This window comes from Saccopteryx leptura, chromosome 2 (assembly GCF_036850995.1).
Source record: "Saccopteryx leptura isolate mSacLep1 chromosome 2, mSacLep1_pri_phased_curated, whole genome shotgun sequence".
Classification (NCBI taxonomy): domain Eukaryota; kingdom Metazoa; phylum Chordata; class Mammalia; order Chiroptera; family Emballonuridae; genus Saccopteryx; species Saccopteryx leptura.
This window is the reverse complement of record NC_089504.1, coordinates 364,699,716-364,715,637: the sequence shown is the minus strand read 5'-3', so window position 1 is coordinate 364,715,637 and position 15,922 is coordinate 364,699,716. Positions and strand designations below refer to the sequence as shown.

The window sequence follows — 15,922 nt, the reverse complement described above, 5'->3', positions numbered from 1 at the left end:
GGGATTTACTGGTGAATCTCAAAAACAATGTTGCACGAAAAGAAGTTGTAGAAAGGGCGTTTATATATATTATTATGGACACATAAAATACAGCAAGAATATTAAAATAATGATTAAAAAATACACACACCGCCCTGGCTGGTTGGCTCAGTGGTAGAGCATCGGCCTGGCATGCAGGAGTCCGGGGTTCGATTCCCGGCCAGGGCACACAGGAGAAGCGCCCATCTGCTTCTCCACCCTTCCCCCTCTCCTTCCTCTCTGTCTCTCTCTTCCCCTCCCGCAGCCAGCCAAGGCTCCACTGGAGCAGGGTTTGCCCAGGCGCTGAGGATGGCTCTGTGGCCTCTGCCTTGGGTGCTAGAATGGCTCTGGTTGCAACAGAGTGATGCCCCAGATGGGCAGAGCATCGCCCCCTGGTGGGCGTGCCGGGTGGATCCCGGTCGGGCGCATGCAGGAGTCTGTCTGACTGCCTCCCTGTTTCCAACCTCAGAAAAATACAAAAAAAAAAAAAAAAAAAAAAAATGAAATACACACACCAATTACAGGACAGAGGTTACTTCTGGGATGTGGGAGTGAAGACTGGGGAATGGGAATCGGGGGTACACTAGGAATTTGAACTCTGAAATATTTTATTTATTTCTAAAAAAAAAGATCAAGGCAAACATGGCAAGATGTTAACTTTGTTAAATACAGATGGTGGACACACAAGAGTGTTTGCTCTATTACTCCATCTTTTCCTGTCATTTGAAAGCTTTTACAATAGAAAAGCTGTCCCACAGAACACAAATAAAACTGTCATAAGAGCAAAGGCACTTCTCTGCTCCTTTGTTACAGCTGTGTTCCCACCTCTCAGTAGATGCTGCTTTTAAAAATACCATCAATCAAGACAAACATTAAATAGAAATGTCAAACGTATGAAAAGAGGGTGAAAATTCATTTCCCAGGCATAACATGTCTATTGTCCCTTGCAGATCTCTTACTGAGTCAACTTCCTTTAAAAATTAGTCCAAGCACTCTCTCTTATCCTTAAAGCTATGTGTCCATGGCTGGGCTAATTTCATACTCAAGGAGTGCAAAGTAATTTTAAGATTACCATTATTAAATTTAAAAATGTATATATAAGCAGTAAAATAATAATCAAAAAGTAAACCTAATGTAAAAATTTTTTTTTGAACTTTGATTACTAGTTCCCTTGATTTCAAAGCTGATTTTAGATTAGATGAAATCCTAATGGAAAATAAGCCCACTTTAAACTTAGAATTGAAAGTGGCACAGTATTTATGTCACAGGATTCTGAAGTCTCAGAATTAAGGCATTTCTAGACTTACTACTTGCCATCAGTTCAGAAGTCTCATAGCCTTCCCGATCAGACCTGACAGTTGGCAAATAGAGGCTAAGGAGGAAAGCTGAGGTTTTCCGCTTTAACTGGGACACTGATGAAGAGAACTCCACAGGGGTCTTGTTGAGAGACCCCTGCCAAAGATCAGTATATCCTACAGCTGAAGAGGTGTCCCCAAGAGGTGTTTTAAGTATTCCTAATATTACAGATCAATATAGCATGGCCATAGTTTGTCAATTTTTATCTTCAATTTAACCTAGAAGGAAATTTCTACCTCAATGACCAAATTTTAAAAATAACACAAAAAGCACTGAGCAAAGTCAACTAGCTTTTAGTCCACTATGCTAACGCAAAAGGTGTCGGCAGGGTAGCGCTGCTGGTGACACCAGTGACACAGGGGACAGCTCGGACTGCATTCAATCACACCCTGCCAGGAAACAAGCACTATACTTCGCGCCCAGTGCCCGTGGCTCTGTGGGCACGCGGACGCGGACACGCACTCACCATGTACATGGGGGACCCACACAGGGTTGCAGCCATCATGTTACTGTGCAGGTAACGAGCAAAACCAAAATCCGCTGTTTCACAAAACAAAAAGGAGAAAAACAAATGATACCTTTGTTCACACTTAACATACATCATATGATTTCTCAAGACACAAGAGGACACAAAAGAACTGTGAGACATTAACAGCCACTGAATAAGACTGTTTACCAAATAAAAAAGGAACCACCTCCACCCTGACAAACCCAGAAAGAGCAGTCATCACCAATCGTACTAGTCACTGCGCTGCACCAGTTTTACGACTGAGGAGAAAGCACAAGCTTTGCCAGAGAAGACGCTAATTAAAGTAAATAATTCATTAACACACCTCTCATTAAATATCAGTACCAGGCACAGAACTTGAACTGTTTTTATCCTGCAGATATCAGATGTAACCTATACAACATCAAAAATTCTTAAAATATTGCTAAGAAATTATTTTTCTAACAGCCAAGGAAAACTTGTTATTTTTAAATCTAGTATTACAAACTGCCTCAAATAATTGAGATAGAAGAGTGCTAAAACACCTGCCAAATACGGAGACTGAAGTAAATGGTCTCTCAGATTTCTTGTGTTAAAATCCCATGACTTGGCCTGACCTGGGGTGGCGCAGTGGATAGAGTGTCGACCTGGAACACTGAGGTCACCAGTTCAAAGCCCTGGGCTTGCCTGGTCAAGGCAGGCACATGTGGGAGTTGATGCTTTCCGCTTCTCCCCCCTTCTCTCTCTCTCTCTCTCTCTTTCTCTCTCTCTCTCTCTTTCCCCTCTCTAAAATGAATATTTTTTTAATCTAAAAAATAATTCTATATTTAAAAGAATAAATCCCATGAGTTGTAAAAAGTGTGGGTTACGCCTCTGCTGCCGACACTGCAGGCCCTGGGCTCCCTCCGAGGAGAAGCAGGGTTTCCGGCCAGGTTCCCGGTCCGAGTTCCAGAGAATTTTAGCATCGATTGCCAATAATGTAAAGGGTTCACACTGCTCAAATACCTAACTAAATCCGATAAACATTTCCAAAGTGCAGCAAAATCACTCATTCTAACAAAGCTGAACTAAAATTATCTAAAAATACGTAGAGTCTCAAAGCATCCTTTGCAGGAAACAATGCAGGGCCCGGTACCTATTTTGATGCGAATACCGCTGACGCTGGACTTCCTGCGGCTGGCGTAGGACAGCAAGATGTTCTGTGGCTTGAGGTCCCTGTGGATGATCCCTTTGCTGTGCAGAATCCGCATGGCAGCCGCAATCTGATGCAGAAACACTCGGATGGTGTCCTCGCTGAGGGTCCCCTTAGCTGGCAGGAAAGGAGTCACAAATAGGGATTAAGCACACAAAGGCAGATGCCATCTGCACGTGCCATCGACAGTCTTGCTGTTAAGGGGCCAGCATGGAGGAAACTGGATCCACATCCTTCTCCTCTTCTCACTCCAGTAACTGAGGTCCGTGAAGAGACACCAGGTACCTCAGATGTTTTCACTGGCTGTCGCTCGTTTTCCCTGGTGTTCATCACTGTTTTTCCCTCATTACTCTTAGTACCACAGGTGCTCAACAAAGGGGAGTTCTTTCGACAAGCCAAAAAAGAAGTCCCCCTTCACAGTAGTCAAATATCTGGGACGAATGTCCATATTTGATTCCAATCATTCTATGACCACAAGTTAAAAACAGGTGAGATCCTTGACTGGAGAGACTCGGACACGACCACCACTTAGACCTATCAGGACTCCGTGTTCTCACACCTGCCTCCCTCCGCTCCGCTCCCCTCCCTTTCCCTCCCCTGCTGCCCGACACTCCTACCCCATCACATCTTTCACCACTAAAGACACCGTTAAGGAGAAATGCTTTAAGCTATTTTCACTAGAGAAGTAGTAGGGCCTGACCAGGCAGTGGCGCAGTGGATAGAGCGTCAGACTGGGATGCTGAGGACCCAGGCTCGGGACCCCAAGGTCGCCAGCTTGGGCGCGGGCTCATCTGGTTTGAGCAAAAGCTCACCAGCTTGGACCCTAGGTCGCTGGATCGAGCAAGGGGTCACTCGGTCTGCTGAAGGCCCACGGTCAAAGCACATGTGAGAAAGCAATCAATGAACAACTAAGGTGTTGCAACGAAAAACTGATGATTGATGCTTCTCATCTGTCTCCGTTCGTGTCTGTCTGTCCCTGTCTATCCCTCTCTCTGACTCTCTGTCTCTATAAAAAAATAAAAAGAAGTAGTAAGTGGTCAGGAGTAGTAAATACTGCAGAGAATTGCTGAAGAGCTTGGTTTAGAGTCAGAGTGCCTTTGTTCTGATTCTAGCTCCTCCTCCAACCTACTGTGAGAACCTAGAAGAGGCTTGCCCACCCCTCGTCAATAAAAAGCTGAAAACAGATTAACCACATTTGATTTTTGTGACAATCCAACAAGATAGCACATTTAATAATGGAGACTTTAAGCCCTGGCCGGTTGGCTCAGCGGTAGAGTGTCGGCCTAACGTGTGGAGGACCCGGGTTCGATTCCCGGCCAGGGCACATAGGAGAAAGCGCCCATTTGCTTCTCCACCCCTCCGCTGCGCCTTCCTCTCTGTCTCTCTCTTCCCCTCCCGCAGCCGAGGCTCCATTGGAGCAAGGATGGCCCGGGCGCTGGGGATGGCTCTGTGGCCTCTGCCCCAGGCGCTAGAGTGGCTCTGGTCGCAACATGGCGACGCCCAGGATGGGCAGAGCATTGCCCCCTGGTGGGCAGAGCGTCGCCCCTGGTGGGCGTGCCGGGTGGATCCCGGTCGGTCAGGCGCATGCGGGAGTCTGTCTGACTGTCTCTCCCTGTTTCCAGCTTCAGAGAAATGCAAAAAAAAAAAAAAATAATAATAATAATAATAATAATGGAGACTTTAGATAAAGGCCTGGCACATAACTACTCAAATATAGTCAGTACACACATATAATTTTACTGCAGTGAGTCTAAAAGTCACCAGTATAATTCCTTGAAACTCCACTGGGGATTTACTACCCATTCTCAGCACCCGGGGCCAATGCGCTCAAACCAACCAAGCCTTGGCTTCTCCAGGAGGAGAAGAGAAAGAGAGACAGAGAGAAGGGGGAGGTAAGGTGAAAAAGCAGAAGGTCGCTTCTCCTGTGTGCCCAAACTGGGAACCGAACCCGGGACACGCCAAGCCAACGCCCTACTGCCGAGCCAGCCAGCAGAGCCACATTTGTTAAATTTACGTAAAACGTTCACATTGGCCCTGGCCGGACAGCTCGGTTGGTTAGTGTCATCCTGAAGCACAGAGGCTGCCAATTTGATCCCCAATCAGGGCACATGCAGGAACAGATCAATGTTCCTGTCTCTCTCTCTCTCTCCCTTCTTCTCTCACTAAAATCAACATATAAAATTTTTTTTAAAAGATTCATCAATTACACATTAATCAATACCACTCTTGGATTCATTCTTCCATTGCAATTTTCTTTTTATTTTGAAAGAAGCAAAAGGGGCTAAATGTTCACTGATGGCAGCCCCTAAGTCCTCTGCAGAAGAGAAATCAATGTGGTTTTCTCCTCTCTTGGGAAGGGACCCACCTCTCAAACACTGTCAGACAGAGGCACACAGAGGTAAGTACTCACACACAAGTACAGTTTGAGAACAAAACCACAACAACCTATAACTAGGCAGCAAAGTGACCAGAAATATTTACTGAATGTTTCTATATAAGTACAGAAAACAGAGGTAGCATACTTCAGAAATAACTCCCAGAATTAAACAGATTATAGTACTATCTTTATTGAACACTGACACACACAAAAAATTACCTTGCAAATAATCTGCCAGGTCTCCACCATTGCAATACTGATATAGAAAAGGAAAAGTAATTTAAATTAGGACACCAGTTCAAGATTAATTCAATTCATTATCAGCTAATTTTAATTAAAAATTCACTTGTACCTAATGTAAATCTAGCCTGAAAAACATAAGAATTATAGAATCAAAAATCTTTAATACTATTTTCCTTATAAAGTAGAATCTAAATCACTGAATCAACTTTATTAATTCAAAATTACAAATAATTATCTAGTCTCAATTTTAAAGTGTGTACTAACTAAAAGGAATTTGAAATAAATTAAACAGAAGTTTGTATACTACTTACCTCCATCACTAGGAAGACAGAGTTGGGTAATTCCTGAAAAGTAAATGATATTAAACATCATTTAGATTAGAAAAAAATTAAGCACAAATTAAAAAAAATAACTTGAACAAAAATACTATACCTGCTCATTATTAAACAAGTGAAAAGAAATCACAGAATCCATTAGCAAGTGAAAGTTTAAATCCCCAACAATGATTTAAGCATCTCAGCTTCAAAGGCAAATGAGGTTTTGACGATACTAATGTAGTCATTAAGAAGCTCAATTCTGACCCTGGCCGGTTGGCTCAGTGGTAGAGCGTCGGCCTGGCATGCAGAAGTCCCAGGGTTCGATTCCCGGCCAGGGTACACAGGAGAAGCGCCCATCTGCTTCTCCACCCCTCCCCCTCTCCTTCCTCTCTGTCTCTCTCTTCCCTTCTCGCAGCAGAGGCTCCATTGGAGCAAAGTTGGCCCGGGGGGCTGAGGATGGCTCCTTGGCCTCCACCTCAGGTGCTAGAGTGGCTCTGGTCGCAACAGAGCGACGCCCCAGATGGGCAGAGCATCGCCTCCTGGTGGGCGTGTCAGGTGGATCCCGGTAGGGCGCATGTGGGAGTCTGTCTGACTGCCTCCCAGTTTCCAGCTTCAGAAAATTACAAAAAAAAAAGAAGTTCAATTCTGCCTGACCAGGTGGTGGCGCAGTGGACAGAGCATTGGACTGGGATGCAGAGGACCCAGGTTCGAGACCCCCCAAGGTCGCCAGCTTGAGCACGGGCTCATCTGGTTTGAGCAAAGCTCACCAGCTTGGGCTCAAGGTCGCTGGCTCGGTCTGCTGAAGGTCCGCGGTCAAGGCACATATGAGAAAGGAATCAGTGAACAACTAAGGCAGGGGTCTCAAACTCGCGCCCCACGGGCCGCATGCGGCCCAACGAACAATTTTGTGCGCCGCAGACTAATCCACGAAGTTCAAAATATTTTGGATAAAATTAAGTAAGGCTAGGGGCCTACTTGTATTTTTCATTTCTCTAGCATCCTAGCTAGATATTAGCTTAGTTAACAGCAGTTGTGATGTGAACTACAGTTTCTGGTCGTTTTGTGACACTGAGTAAACTGCATGTACAATTGTGCTTGTTGTACTGATTTTTTTTTGTTTTCAACTGCAGTGAGAAAAGTGTTGCGTAACAGTTGCCTTTTGTAGACCTAGTGCGGCCCGCTGAACGGCTGATCTTGCTCTGCGGCCCACATGCTAAGTTGAGTTTGAGACCCCTGAACTAAGGTGTCGCAACGAAAAACTGATGATTGATGCTTCTCATATCTGTCCATCCCTGTCTATCCCTCTCTCTGATTCTCTGTCCCTGAAAAAAAAAAAAGTTCAATTCTGCCTGACCTGTGGGGGAACAGTGGATAAGGCGTCGACCTGGAACACTGAGGCCGCCGGTTCAAAAAAAACCTGCACTTGTCTGGTCAAGGCACATATGGGAGTTGATGCTTCCTGCTCCTCCCCCTACCCTTCTCTCTCTCTCCTCTCTAAAAAATGAATTAAAAACATATTAAAAAAAAAGAAAAAGAAGTCCAATTCTAGGCCCTGGACAGTTGGCTCAATGGTAGGTAGAGTATCGGTCCCGCCTATGTTCCGGGTTCGATTCCTGATCAGGGCACACAGGAGAAGCAGATGGTCGCTTCTCCAACCCCTGCCCCTCTCACTTATATGTCTCTCTCTCTCTCCCTCTTTCTTTCTTCCCCTCCTGCAGAGCAAGTTGACCTCCTGCACTGAGGATGGCTCCACGGCCTCTGCTTCAGGCGCTAAAAAAAACCACATGGCTCCAGTTACAACAGAGCAAGGGTCTCAGATGGGCAGAGTATCGCCCCCTAGTGGGCTTGCCTGGTGGATCCTGGTCCCAGCACATGCGGGAGTCGGTCTCTGCCTCACCTCCTCTCACTAAAAAATAAAAAAGTTCAATTCTGTGCATGAAAGAACTACAGAAAGATCCATCTTTTGGCTGTGGTTATAGTAAATTCACCACTTGGGGGAAAAAGAAGGATTCTCTAGCCCTCAGGGAAGCACTTCTACTTTGGAAGTTCATGATTTGGAGGGACGACTTGGTAACCCCCCAGCAACACTAACTGCACCATCTGATTTCTGGAATACATACATGGTCCAGGATACTTCGCTTTTGTTGTTCTGGTTTGTTTTTACGTTGATTTGGAGGCAATCACATAACCTGGGGATGTTTGGCAATTTCCTTGAAAACATTCCATCACATCTTGGTAACAGACTGGTTTTAAGGAACCGATTTGAGAAATTTTATCCAGTCTCTCGAATTTATGTAGCTCCAGCTCTGTTGCTTGGTTAAGTAATTCAAAGATTGATTAGCTGATTCTTTAATAACTTTTTTTTTTTTTTTGTATTTTTCTGAAGTTGGAAACGGGGAGGCAGTCACACAGACTCCCGCATGCGCCTGACAGGGATCCACCCGGCATGCCCACCAGGGGGCGATGCTCTGCCCATCTGGGGCGTCGCTCTGTTGCATCCAGAGCCGTTCTAGCGCCTGAGGCAGAGGCCACAGAGACATCCCCAGCGCCCGGGCCATCTTTGCTCCAATGGAGCCTTGGCTGCGGGAGGGGAAGAGAGAGACAGAGAGGAAGGAGAGGGGGAGGGGTAGAGAAGCAGATGGGCGCGTGTGTCCTGGCCGGGAATTGAACCCGGGACTCCTGCACGCCAGGATGACACTCTACCACTGAGCCAACAGGCCAGGGACTAATAACAATTCTTATCATGTTAATTAAGAATAAGAATTTTTTTTGCCTGACCAGGCAGTGGCGCAGTAGATAGAGCGTCAGACTGGGATGCGGAGGACCCAGGTTCAAGACCCCGAGGTCGCCAGCTTGAGCACGGGCTCATCTGGGGCTCAGCAAGGGGTTACTTGGTCTGCTGAAGGCCCGCAGTCAAGGCACATATGAGAAAGCAATCAATGAATAACTACAGTGTCACAATGTGCAACGAAAAACTAATGATTGATGCTTCTCATCTCTCCGTTCCCGTCTGTCTGTCCCTGTCTATCCCTCTCTCTGACTCTCTCTCTGTGTCTCTGTTAAAAAAAAAAAAAAAAAAAGAATAAGTTTTAAAGAGTTAAACTAACAACAAAATAATTTTATGTCTGCTGTTGAACCTAATAATAAAAACTTTGGGCATCTGTTTGTAGAGTCTTTTTTATTTTGTTTTCATAATTTATTTTTATTGGATTTTATAAACGTTATCAGTTCCCATAGACTATAAATAAAAACTAGTGTCTCAAAACAGCTAGTTTAGAGCATTTCTGTGCAACAAGATCTCCTTTGAAACAACACTGCCCTGTGACATAAAGAGAACTTAGCATACAAACTTCTTCTGATTGGTATTTTAATAATTGGTATTTCACGCCTGACTAGAGAGTGGCACAGTGGATAGAGCATCAGCCTGGAGACTGAGGACCCGGGTTTGAAACCCCGAGGTCGCCAGCTTGAGCATGGGCTCATAGACATGACCCCATGGTCACTGGCTTGAGCAAGGGGTCACTGGCTTGGCTGGAGCCCCCCGGTTAAGGCACACATGAGAAAGCAATCAGTGAACAACTAAGGTGGTGCAACTATGAGTTGATGCTTCTCGTCTCTCTCCCTTCTTGTCTGTCTGTTCCTCTTTCTCTCTTGCTAAAACAAATAAATTAAAAAAAAGAAATATAGTATAATAGAATCACATAACATGTCTGTTAAGCAAAACAAAAGATGAAATATTGCAAATCATGCAGGTTGGCCGACTTTGACATCAGATCTCAGAGCCTGGAGGCTGTCACCGGGTGAATGCCACACTAGGCAAGTGTGACTCGAGTAGTTAAAGGATTTTTAGAACACAATATGCCCTCTAACCATAAGCCACCTACTTGCTCTGCTGCTCCATCCCAGAAACAGTAAGTTGCTCCACAGACGGGCTTTTTAAAAGGATTTCCAAGGGCAGTTTTGACAATACAGAAATGTTGCCTTAGAAGATGACTTCAGAAATAAGTTCCATCTCCAAATAAAACATGACATGCCATGGGGATAATCACAGTTCCATCTGGGACACGAATATGCAGTTTCCTTCTTGTTTACTGTCTAACATCTCTACAACTAGCAGATGTTGCTTTTGCAGTAAGAAAAAAAGCACTCTAATTTTTTATTAGTCCACTACCGTCCTTCCTACACTGATCACGGAAATGCTAGATCTGGTGTCAGCATTCCTTTGCTTGGCCTGTAAAACAACACTATTACTTTTGAAAAAGTTTACTCTTGCAGCTCATGGCTTGTTTTACCCTATTGTCCCACACTTTTTTAAACAACTTCTTAATAAGTATATAACTCAAGCTATATATATTTTCAACAAGAATAAGGCAATTTTCTATTTCTATGCAGATTCACTTAAATGTCTATGAAATAGGGAAAAAAATGTAAGTTCCTTATTAAGAGACATGACAGTTTGTTTTTAATCCAAAAGAAAGTACCTGAACATCATAGAGTGCTACGATATTTTCATGCTGAAGTTCCTGTTAAGAAAATGAAGAATTCAAAATATTCATATTTTATTTTAATAATGTTAATATGCAAATAAAAATTAATTTAAGTATACACACACGTACATATATGCTATTTCTAGTACACGACAGTTCTGTATTGTAACATTCAACCTACTAAAGAATAAGAAATGTGCCTGGTCAAAATTTACTTGGGGCCTAAATATCTTTTTACCACTATTGTTTTTTAGACACTTAACAAGGTACTGATCAAAGTACTCGTTTACAAAATAAGTGTCATATAGTTAGTATGACTACAGACTTTCTGCTAACCTTTTAAATTTAATAGATAATTTGTAACAGCAATAGAGGCATAAAATTCCACAGCGCTTCTTAAAAGCACATTATTTGCCTCAAAGGGCCATCCACCTAACAGACGAGGGTCCATGTTCACATTAGTTTGGGAAGCACTGGGCTACATCCACCTGCACCGACTTCTACATAGCATGATTTTCAGACTTTCTTTAATACGCCAAGTGCTTTGGGACCCTTCAAGGAGTGTTTAGCATCAGAATTCATGTGACCACCGGAGTCTTTCACTCAAAGCATCTCACTTGGATAACACTGCGGTGAGAGTGATCTAAAAGACGACTTCCAAGGAAAGTGAGATCCCAAGGGCCCCCGGCTCTCCGTACACTTATCCGTACGGTGAAAGGGATCAACAACAGAAAAGGTCAATGCGTACAAGGGGTGCCTGTCTCTCCTCAAACAACACCACAACAGGGGAAGGAGGAAAAGAACTTATGAGAAACTAAAACGAGTTTCCACAGAATCCCTCTAAGCATTGGACAAGAGCCACTAACATTTTTTTTTTTTTTTTACAATAAATGCTCAATGTTTTTAAAAAACAGGCATGCAAAAATAAAAGCAACAGGTAAAAATTCTCCAACTTGGGTCCAACTACCAAAATTACAAAGTATGTATGTCATCATGTGTTCACTTAAAATAAGTTTTAACCTGGTATGAGATGCCACCTCCAGAAACATACCTTTAAGATTTTAATTTCCTTCCCAAGCAGTATTTGTGATTTTGACAAATTCTTTTTATTAATACTTTTAATAGCTACCTCCCAATCTGTTTTCTGAAAAGGAAAAAATAGTGTTATTCCTCCTGTAAATTGTTTCACAGAAATAATTCAACAGGGAAAAAAAAATCTATAAGCCTAAAGATGTTTTTAGCAAAATCCATGGACAGCACTAAGGGTAAAAAATGGAAAAGAATCTGCATCCCCAATAACTGGAAAATGATTTCATAAAATTACAGTGTAACAGTTCGTGTCCGACAAGATAGCTACTAAAAAATAATATGAAGGACACATAGTAACCAGCATTAGGTGGAAAAGAAACAAACAACAGTTTAGAACTATTGAAAGTCATGAAGAAATGTGGATAGTAAAAATGGAAAGTGGATGAGCGTCCCCGGAGGACGCTCCTGTCAACAGGGAGGTGGTATGGTTAATTGCAAACAGTATTTGACACCTTGGCTGGATTGAGCCGTGCTTTAAAACCATTTTTTTTCCTCTCGAGTTTTAAGTTATTTTTCATAACAAATGAAAAGCGGTATTTATTACTTGATCAGATAAGAAACAAACCCAGCCCGTTGGCAACAACCATCAAGAACTGCCAAACCCTTTATATGATTACTTCCACTCCTGAGGTGGCTTTCCAAATTCTTTAGATTCTAAAACCTCGGCTAACCCTCTTTTCGAAAGAGCAAGAAAACGTAAAAAAAAAAAAAAAAAAGCAATCTGCTTTCCTGTTGATTTGTGTAGGAAAACGGGAGTGTCCACCCAACCCAACCATCTTTCCCACCCGGGGTCCGCCTATGTGACCCCTCCCCGCCCCCCAGGAAATGAAGACGGTCCGGGACTCTCCGGGGACGTAGAGGCACCGACGCTGGGAAGTGGGGAGATACCCCCTCCCCCAAGTTTTGAGACAGACTCGTGAAAAGCAGCCCGTTTTTCCGCTGGGGCTGCAACCTCCGAGCTCAAAGGGGTAAAGAGCGCGGGGCGCGCAAGAAGAGGGGGTTCAAGTCCCAGGGGCGCGCGCTCCCGGGCCCCGCAGGAGAGGTCCTGCGGAGTTCAGGGCAAGTCCCAGGGGGGCAGGGAGGCTTCCCGGGGCGCCCCGGCCCTCGGGAGGCGGAGCCCGGCCTCCCTGCCGTCCTCGCGCGACCAAAACAAACACGCGGCGCTGACAGTGCGCACAATGGCCGCGCCGCGCGGTCACCGGCCGGCCTCGGGGGCGCCCGCCGCGCCGGGAGGTCCCGGGTCCCCGGCGGCGGCTCACCTGGCGGTGCCGCCCCCGGAAGACCACCGCGAAGGCCCCGTGTCCCACGAGGTCCCGCTTGCTGTACTCGAAGTCGCCCACCACCTCCATGGCCGCGCCCCGCGGGGCATCCGGCAGGCGGGCCGGGCAGACCAGGCGGGCCGGGCAGGCGGCGCGGCGGCGCGGGGCGCGGGGCCGGGATCAGCGCCGCGGGCCCGCCGGCCGGGAGCGCGCCCGCGGGCGGCCGGACTGGGGCAGCCGCGGCCCCGGGCCCTGGCGGACGCTCATGTCGACGGGCCCGCCCCGCGAGGCCTGGCCCGGCCGCGGCCGCTGCTCATGGCCCGCCCGCCCGCTGCGGGGGCCTCGGGGCCGCGGGGCGCAACCTGCCCAACGGCCTCGGCGCAGCCCCGGCCGTCACTGGGCGGCCCCGGCGCCGCGCCCAGCCCACCCCACCCCCATCCCCCGGCTCGCCGTCCGGCCGCTGCGACCCTTTCGGCCCCGGGGCGCCGCTCCGGCGGCGGCGGCAGGAGCAGCAGGAGCAGCAGGAACAGCGGCCGCCGCCCGGAGCACCGACCCAGCCGCAAACCCTCCGGCCCCTGGCCTCACGGCGGCGCCCGGTGCACCGACTGCCGGCCCTCCGCGACGTCAGCGGTTCTTATATGACGCAGCACGCAGCCGGGCGCGCTCCCTCCGCCAGGAAAAGGAGTGCGCCCGCCGGGCCCGCGGGGGTCCCCAGGCTATCGCCGAGTCCAGAGAAGCGCCGGACTCGCGGCTACGGCCGCTCTTAGTGACTCTCTGCGGCCTCCGCGCGGGCCTGGGCGGGACCCGCTGGGAGGTGCGTTCATGGAAAGCGGGTCCTGACCTCCCTCCCTCCCAGCTGTCAGCCGGACCCGAGAATAGCTTGGACAATGCAGAGCCCCGGAGACCCCCTGTGACAGCCAAGGAGCATCTCCCACAACCTGTTCGGGGACGGAGCCCCCTGAAACTGGTTAGGACAAGAAGCTCCAAGTCTGAGCTATTCTTACTAAATGTTATTCTTGCTAATTGTAACAACAACAACAAAAGCAAACTGTAGCACAGTATTTTTGCAGAACAGTTGTAAACTGGATACGCTCGACAGGAACCTCAACCTGCTCAGGGTAGCCACTGCAAAAAAGAAAGAAAGAAACAAACAAACAAAAGACAAAAAAAGAAAATCAACGTGCAATTGACCAAATAGCAGAAGCTCCAGGTCTGAGCCATTCTTTCTTTCTTTCTTTTTTTTAAAAAATGTATTTATTTATTTTAGAGAAGAGAGAGAAGGGAGGAGGAGCAGGAAACATCAACTCCCATATGTGCCTTGACCAGGCAAGCCTTGGGTTTTGAACTGGCAATCTCAGCATTCCAGGTCAATCCTTTATCCACTGTGCCACCACAGGTCACGCTGAACCATTCTTACTAAACGTTATTCTTGCTAAATGTAACAAAACAAAACAAAAAAAGCAAACTATAGCACAGTATTTTGCAGAAACAAGATTCACTCGACAGGATCCCAACCTGCTCAAGGTAGCCAGATGCAAAAAAGAAAAAGAAAAAAAAGAAAAAGAAGACACCCCCCCCCCCAAAAGAAAGAAATCAACATGCAGTTGACCAAATAGCATATACAGTATAAGCAATGGATCAGCCTCCCTCCCTTCCCCACAGGCAGAGCGCCATGGCTCGTTTACCTGCCGCAAGGAAATAAAGCTGCCTTGCAACAACCACAGCGGACCCCTTGAGTTCAGTAACAAAACCAGCAGTCAGGCTGACAAGCTGTCAGTCTTTCCCTAAGCCCGACCCCACCCTGGCCTGTGTGTTGACTGCTCAGGGTCCCTGAGGAGATGGGGTGGATACAGCAGAGATCATGCACCTTTTCGGGTGGGTCCTTTGGCTTCTGCGAGAAGCCGATGAGTGCTCAGAACCCTCTCTCTTCCCGAATGCTATGGTGCACGCAGACTCGGTACTGTATACACTTTGAAGGGCTCTGGTGAGAACCCCCGCTGCCCAGCCTCCTGGTGTCCATCCAATTTGACCTCAGGCTTACCTTGAATGGGTTAAGGGAGCTTTTTTTTTTTTTTTTTTTTTTTCCTACCTGATCATTCCGTTTCAAGTGACCAAGAGGAACTCCTTGGTCAATTTACTCTTAGGAAATACCTTATGAAACTATTTAATAAAGAATAGCTTGAAAATGTCCTAGAAAACTGAGGCCTCCTGTATGTTTAGTTGTTTAGTATATTTGTTCTCAGGCTATCCCTTGCTTCCAGTATTATATTTCCCACCCCGGGCGCGTCTCTGCAAAACGACCTCTGAAGGCAGGGAAGGGACCCGGTCCAACCTTGCTCGAGGTGGTCAGTCAGCCCTGGAATTCTGGGAGGAACCCCTCCTCTCCTTAAACCTTCAAAATGTAGGGCCTTGGATTTCTGCACCCATTACTGTGTAAATCTACATAATTCTGGCTCAGGTGAGTGACACTGTGAAAATATGGAGCCTTCAACAATTAATTGCTGCCTGATGGGTGGTGACACAGTGGATAGTGTGGACCTGGGACGCTGAGGTCCCAGGTTCAAACCCCTCCACTGCCCCCCCACTCCCCCCCCCCCCATTCGCAGGCTTGAGCGCAGATTCATGGGCTTGAGCGCGGGGTCGCCAGCTCGAGCATTGGGGTCACTGGCTCAGGGTGAGCTCCCCTCTCCCCCTGCACAAAGGCACATAGGAGAAGCAGTCAATGAACAACTAAGGTGCTGCAACTATGAGCTGATGCTTCTCATCTCTCTCCCTTCCTGTCTCTTTTGTTTTCTCAAAAAAAATTTTTTTTAAAGAGCAAATGAAGGAATTTTATACATACACACAAAAATTCATTTGGAGATGATTTCTCAACTTTTTTTGAAAGATAAACATGAGTATTTAAGTAGATATAGGATTAATGTACCAAAATTCAGTAAAAAAAAAAAAAAAAAAGGTCTTCAGGAATATGTATCAAAGGTGTAGGACCCGGAATGAGTTATTTCACTTGCCGTGCCTCAGTTTCCTCAACTGTAAAATGAAGAGCAGCTACCTTATGGAGTTAAGAGGATTAGGTGAAGGCCTTGGCCGGTTGGCT

At 46.5% G+C, this 15,922-nt stretch overlaps 1 protein-coding gene and 1 non-coding gene across 3 annotated transcripts in view; one reads left to right on the top strand and one right to left on the bottom strand.

Annotated features, from left to right (window-relative positions):
• ULK2 (unc-51 like autophagy activating kinase 2) overlaps positions 1–13,429 on the bottom strand; it is a 54,322-nt gene extending 40,893 nt beyond the window's left edge. For both annotated transcript variants that reach the window (XM_066364987.1, XM_066364988.1), the window contains exons 1-7: positions 12,826–13,429; positions 11,529–11,621; positions 10,472–10,513; positions 5,985–6,017; positions 5,650–5,686; positions 2,997–3,170; positions 1,841–1,914 (exon numbers count right to left, since the gene is read on the bottom strand). In XM_066364987.1, the coding sequence (XP_066221084.1) occupies positions 1,841–1,914; positions 2,997–3,170; positions 5,650–5,686; positions 5,985–6,017; positions 10,472–10,513; positions 11,529–11,621; positions 12,826–12,915 (543 nt within the window). In that variant the 5' untranslated portion in view covers positions 12,916–13,429. The remainder of the gene's footprint in view (positions 1–1,840; positions 1,915–2,996; positions 3,171–5,649; positions 5,687–5,984; positions 6,018–10,471; positions 10,514–11,528; positions 11,622–12,825) is intronic.
• Positions 4,302–4,377, top strand: TRNAV-AAC (transfer RNA valine (anticodon AAC)). Its single transcript has one exon. It is a non-coding gene; the product is annotated as a tRNA-Val (tRNA).
• Positions 13,430–15,922: the final 2,493 nt, after the last annotated feature.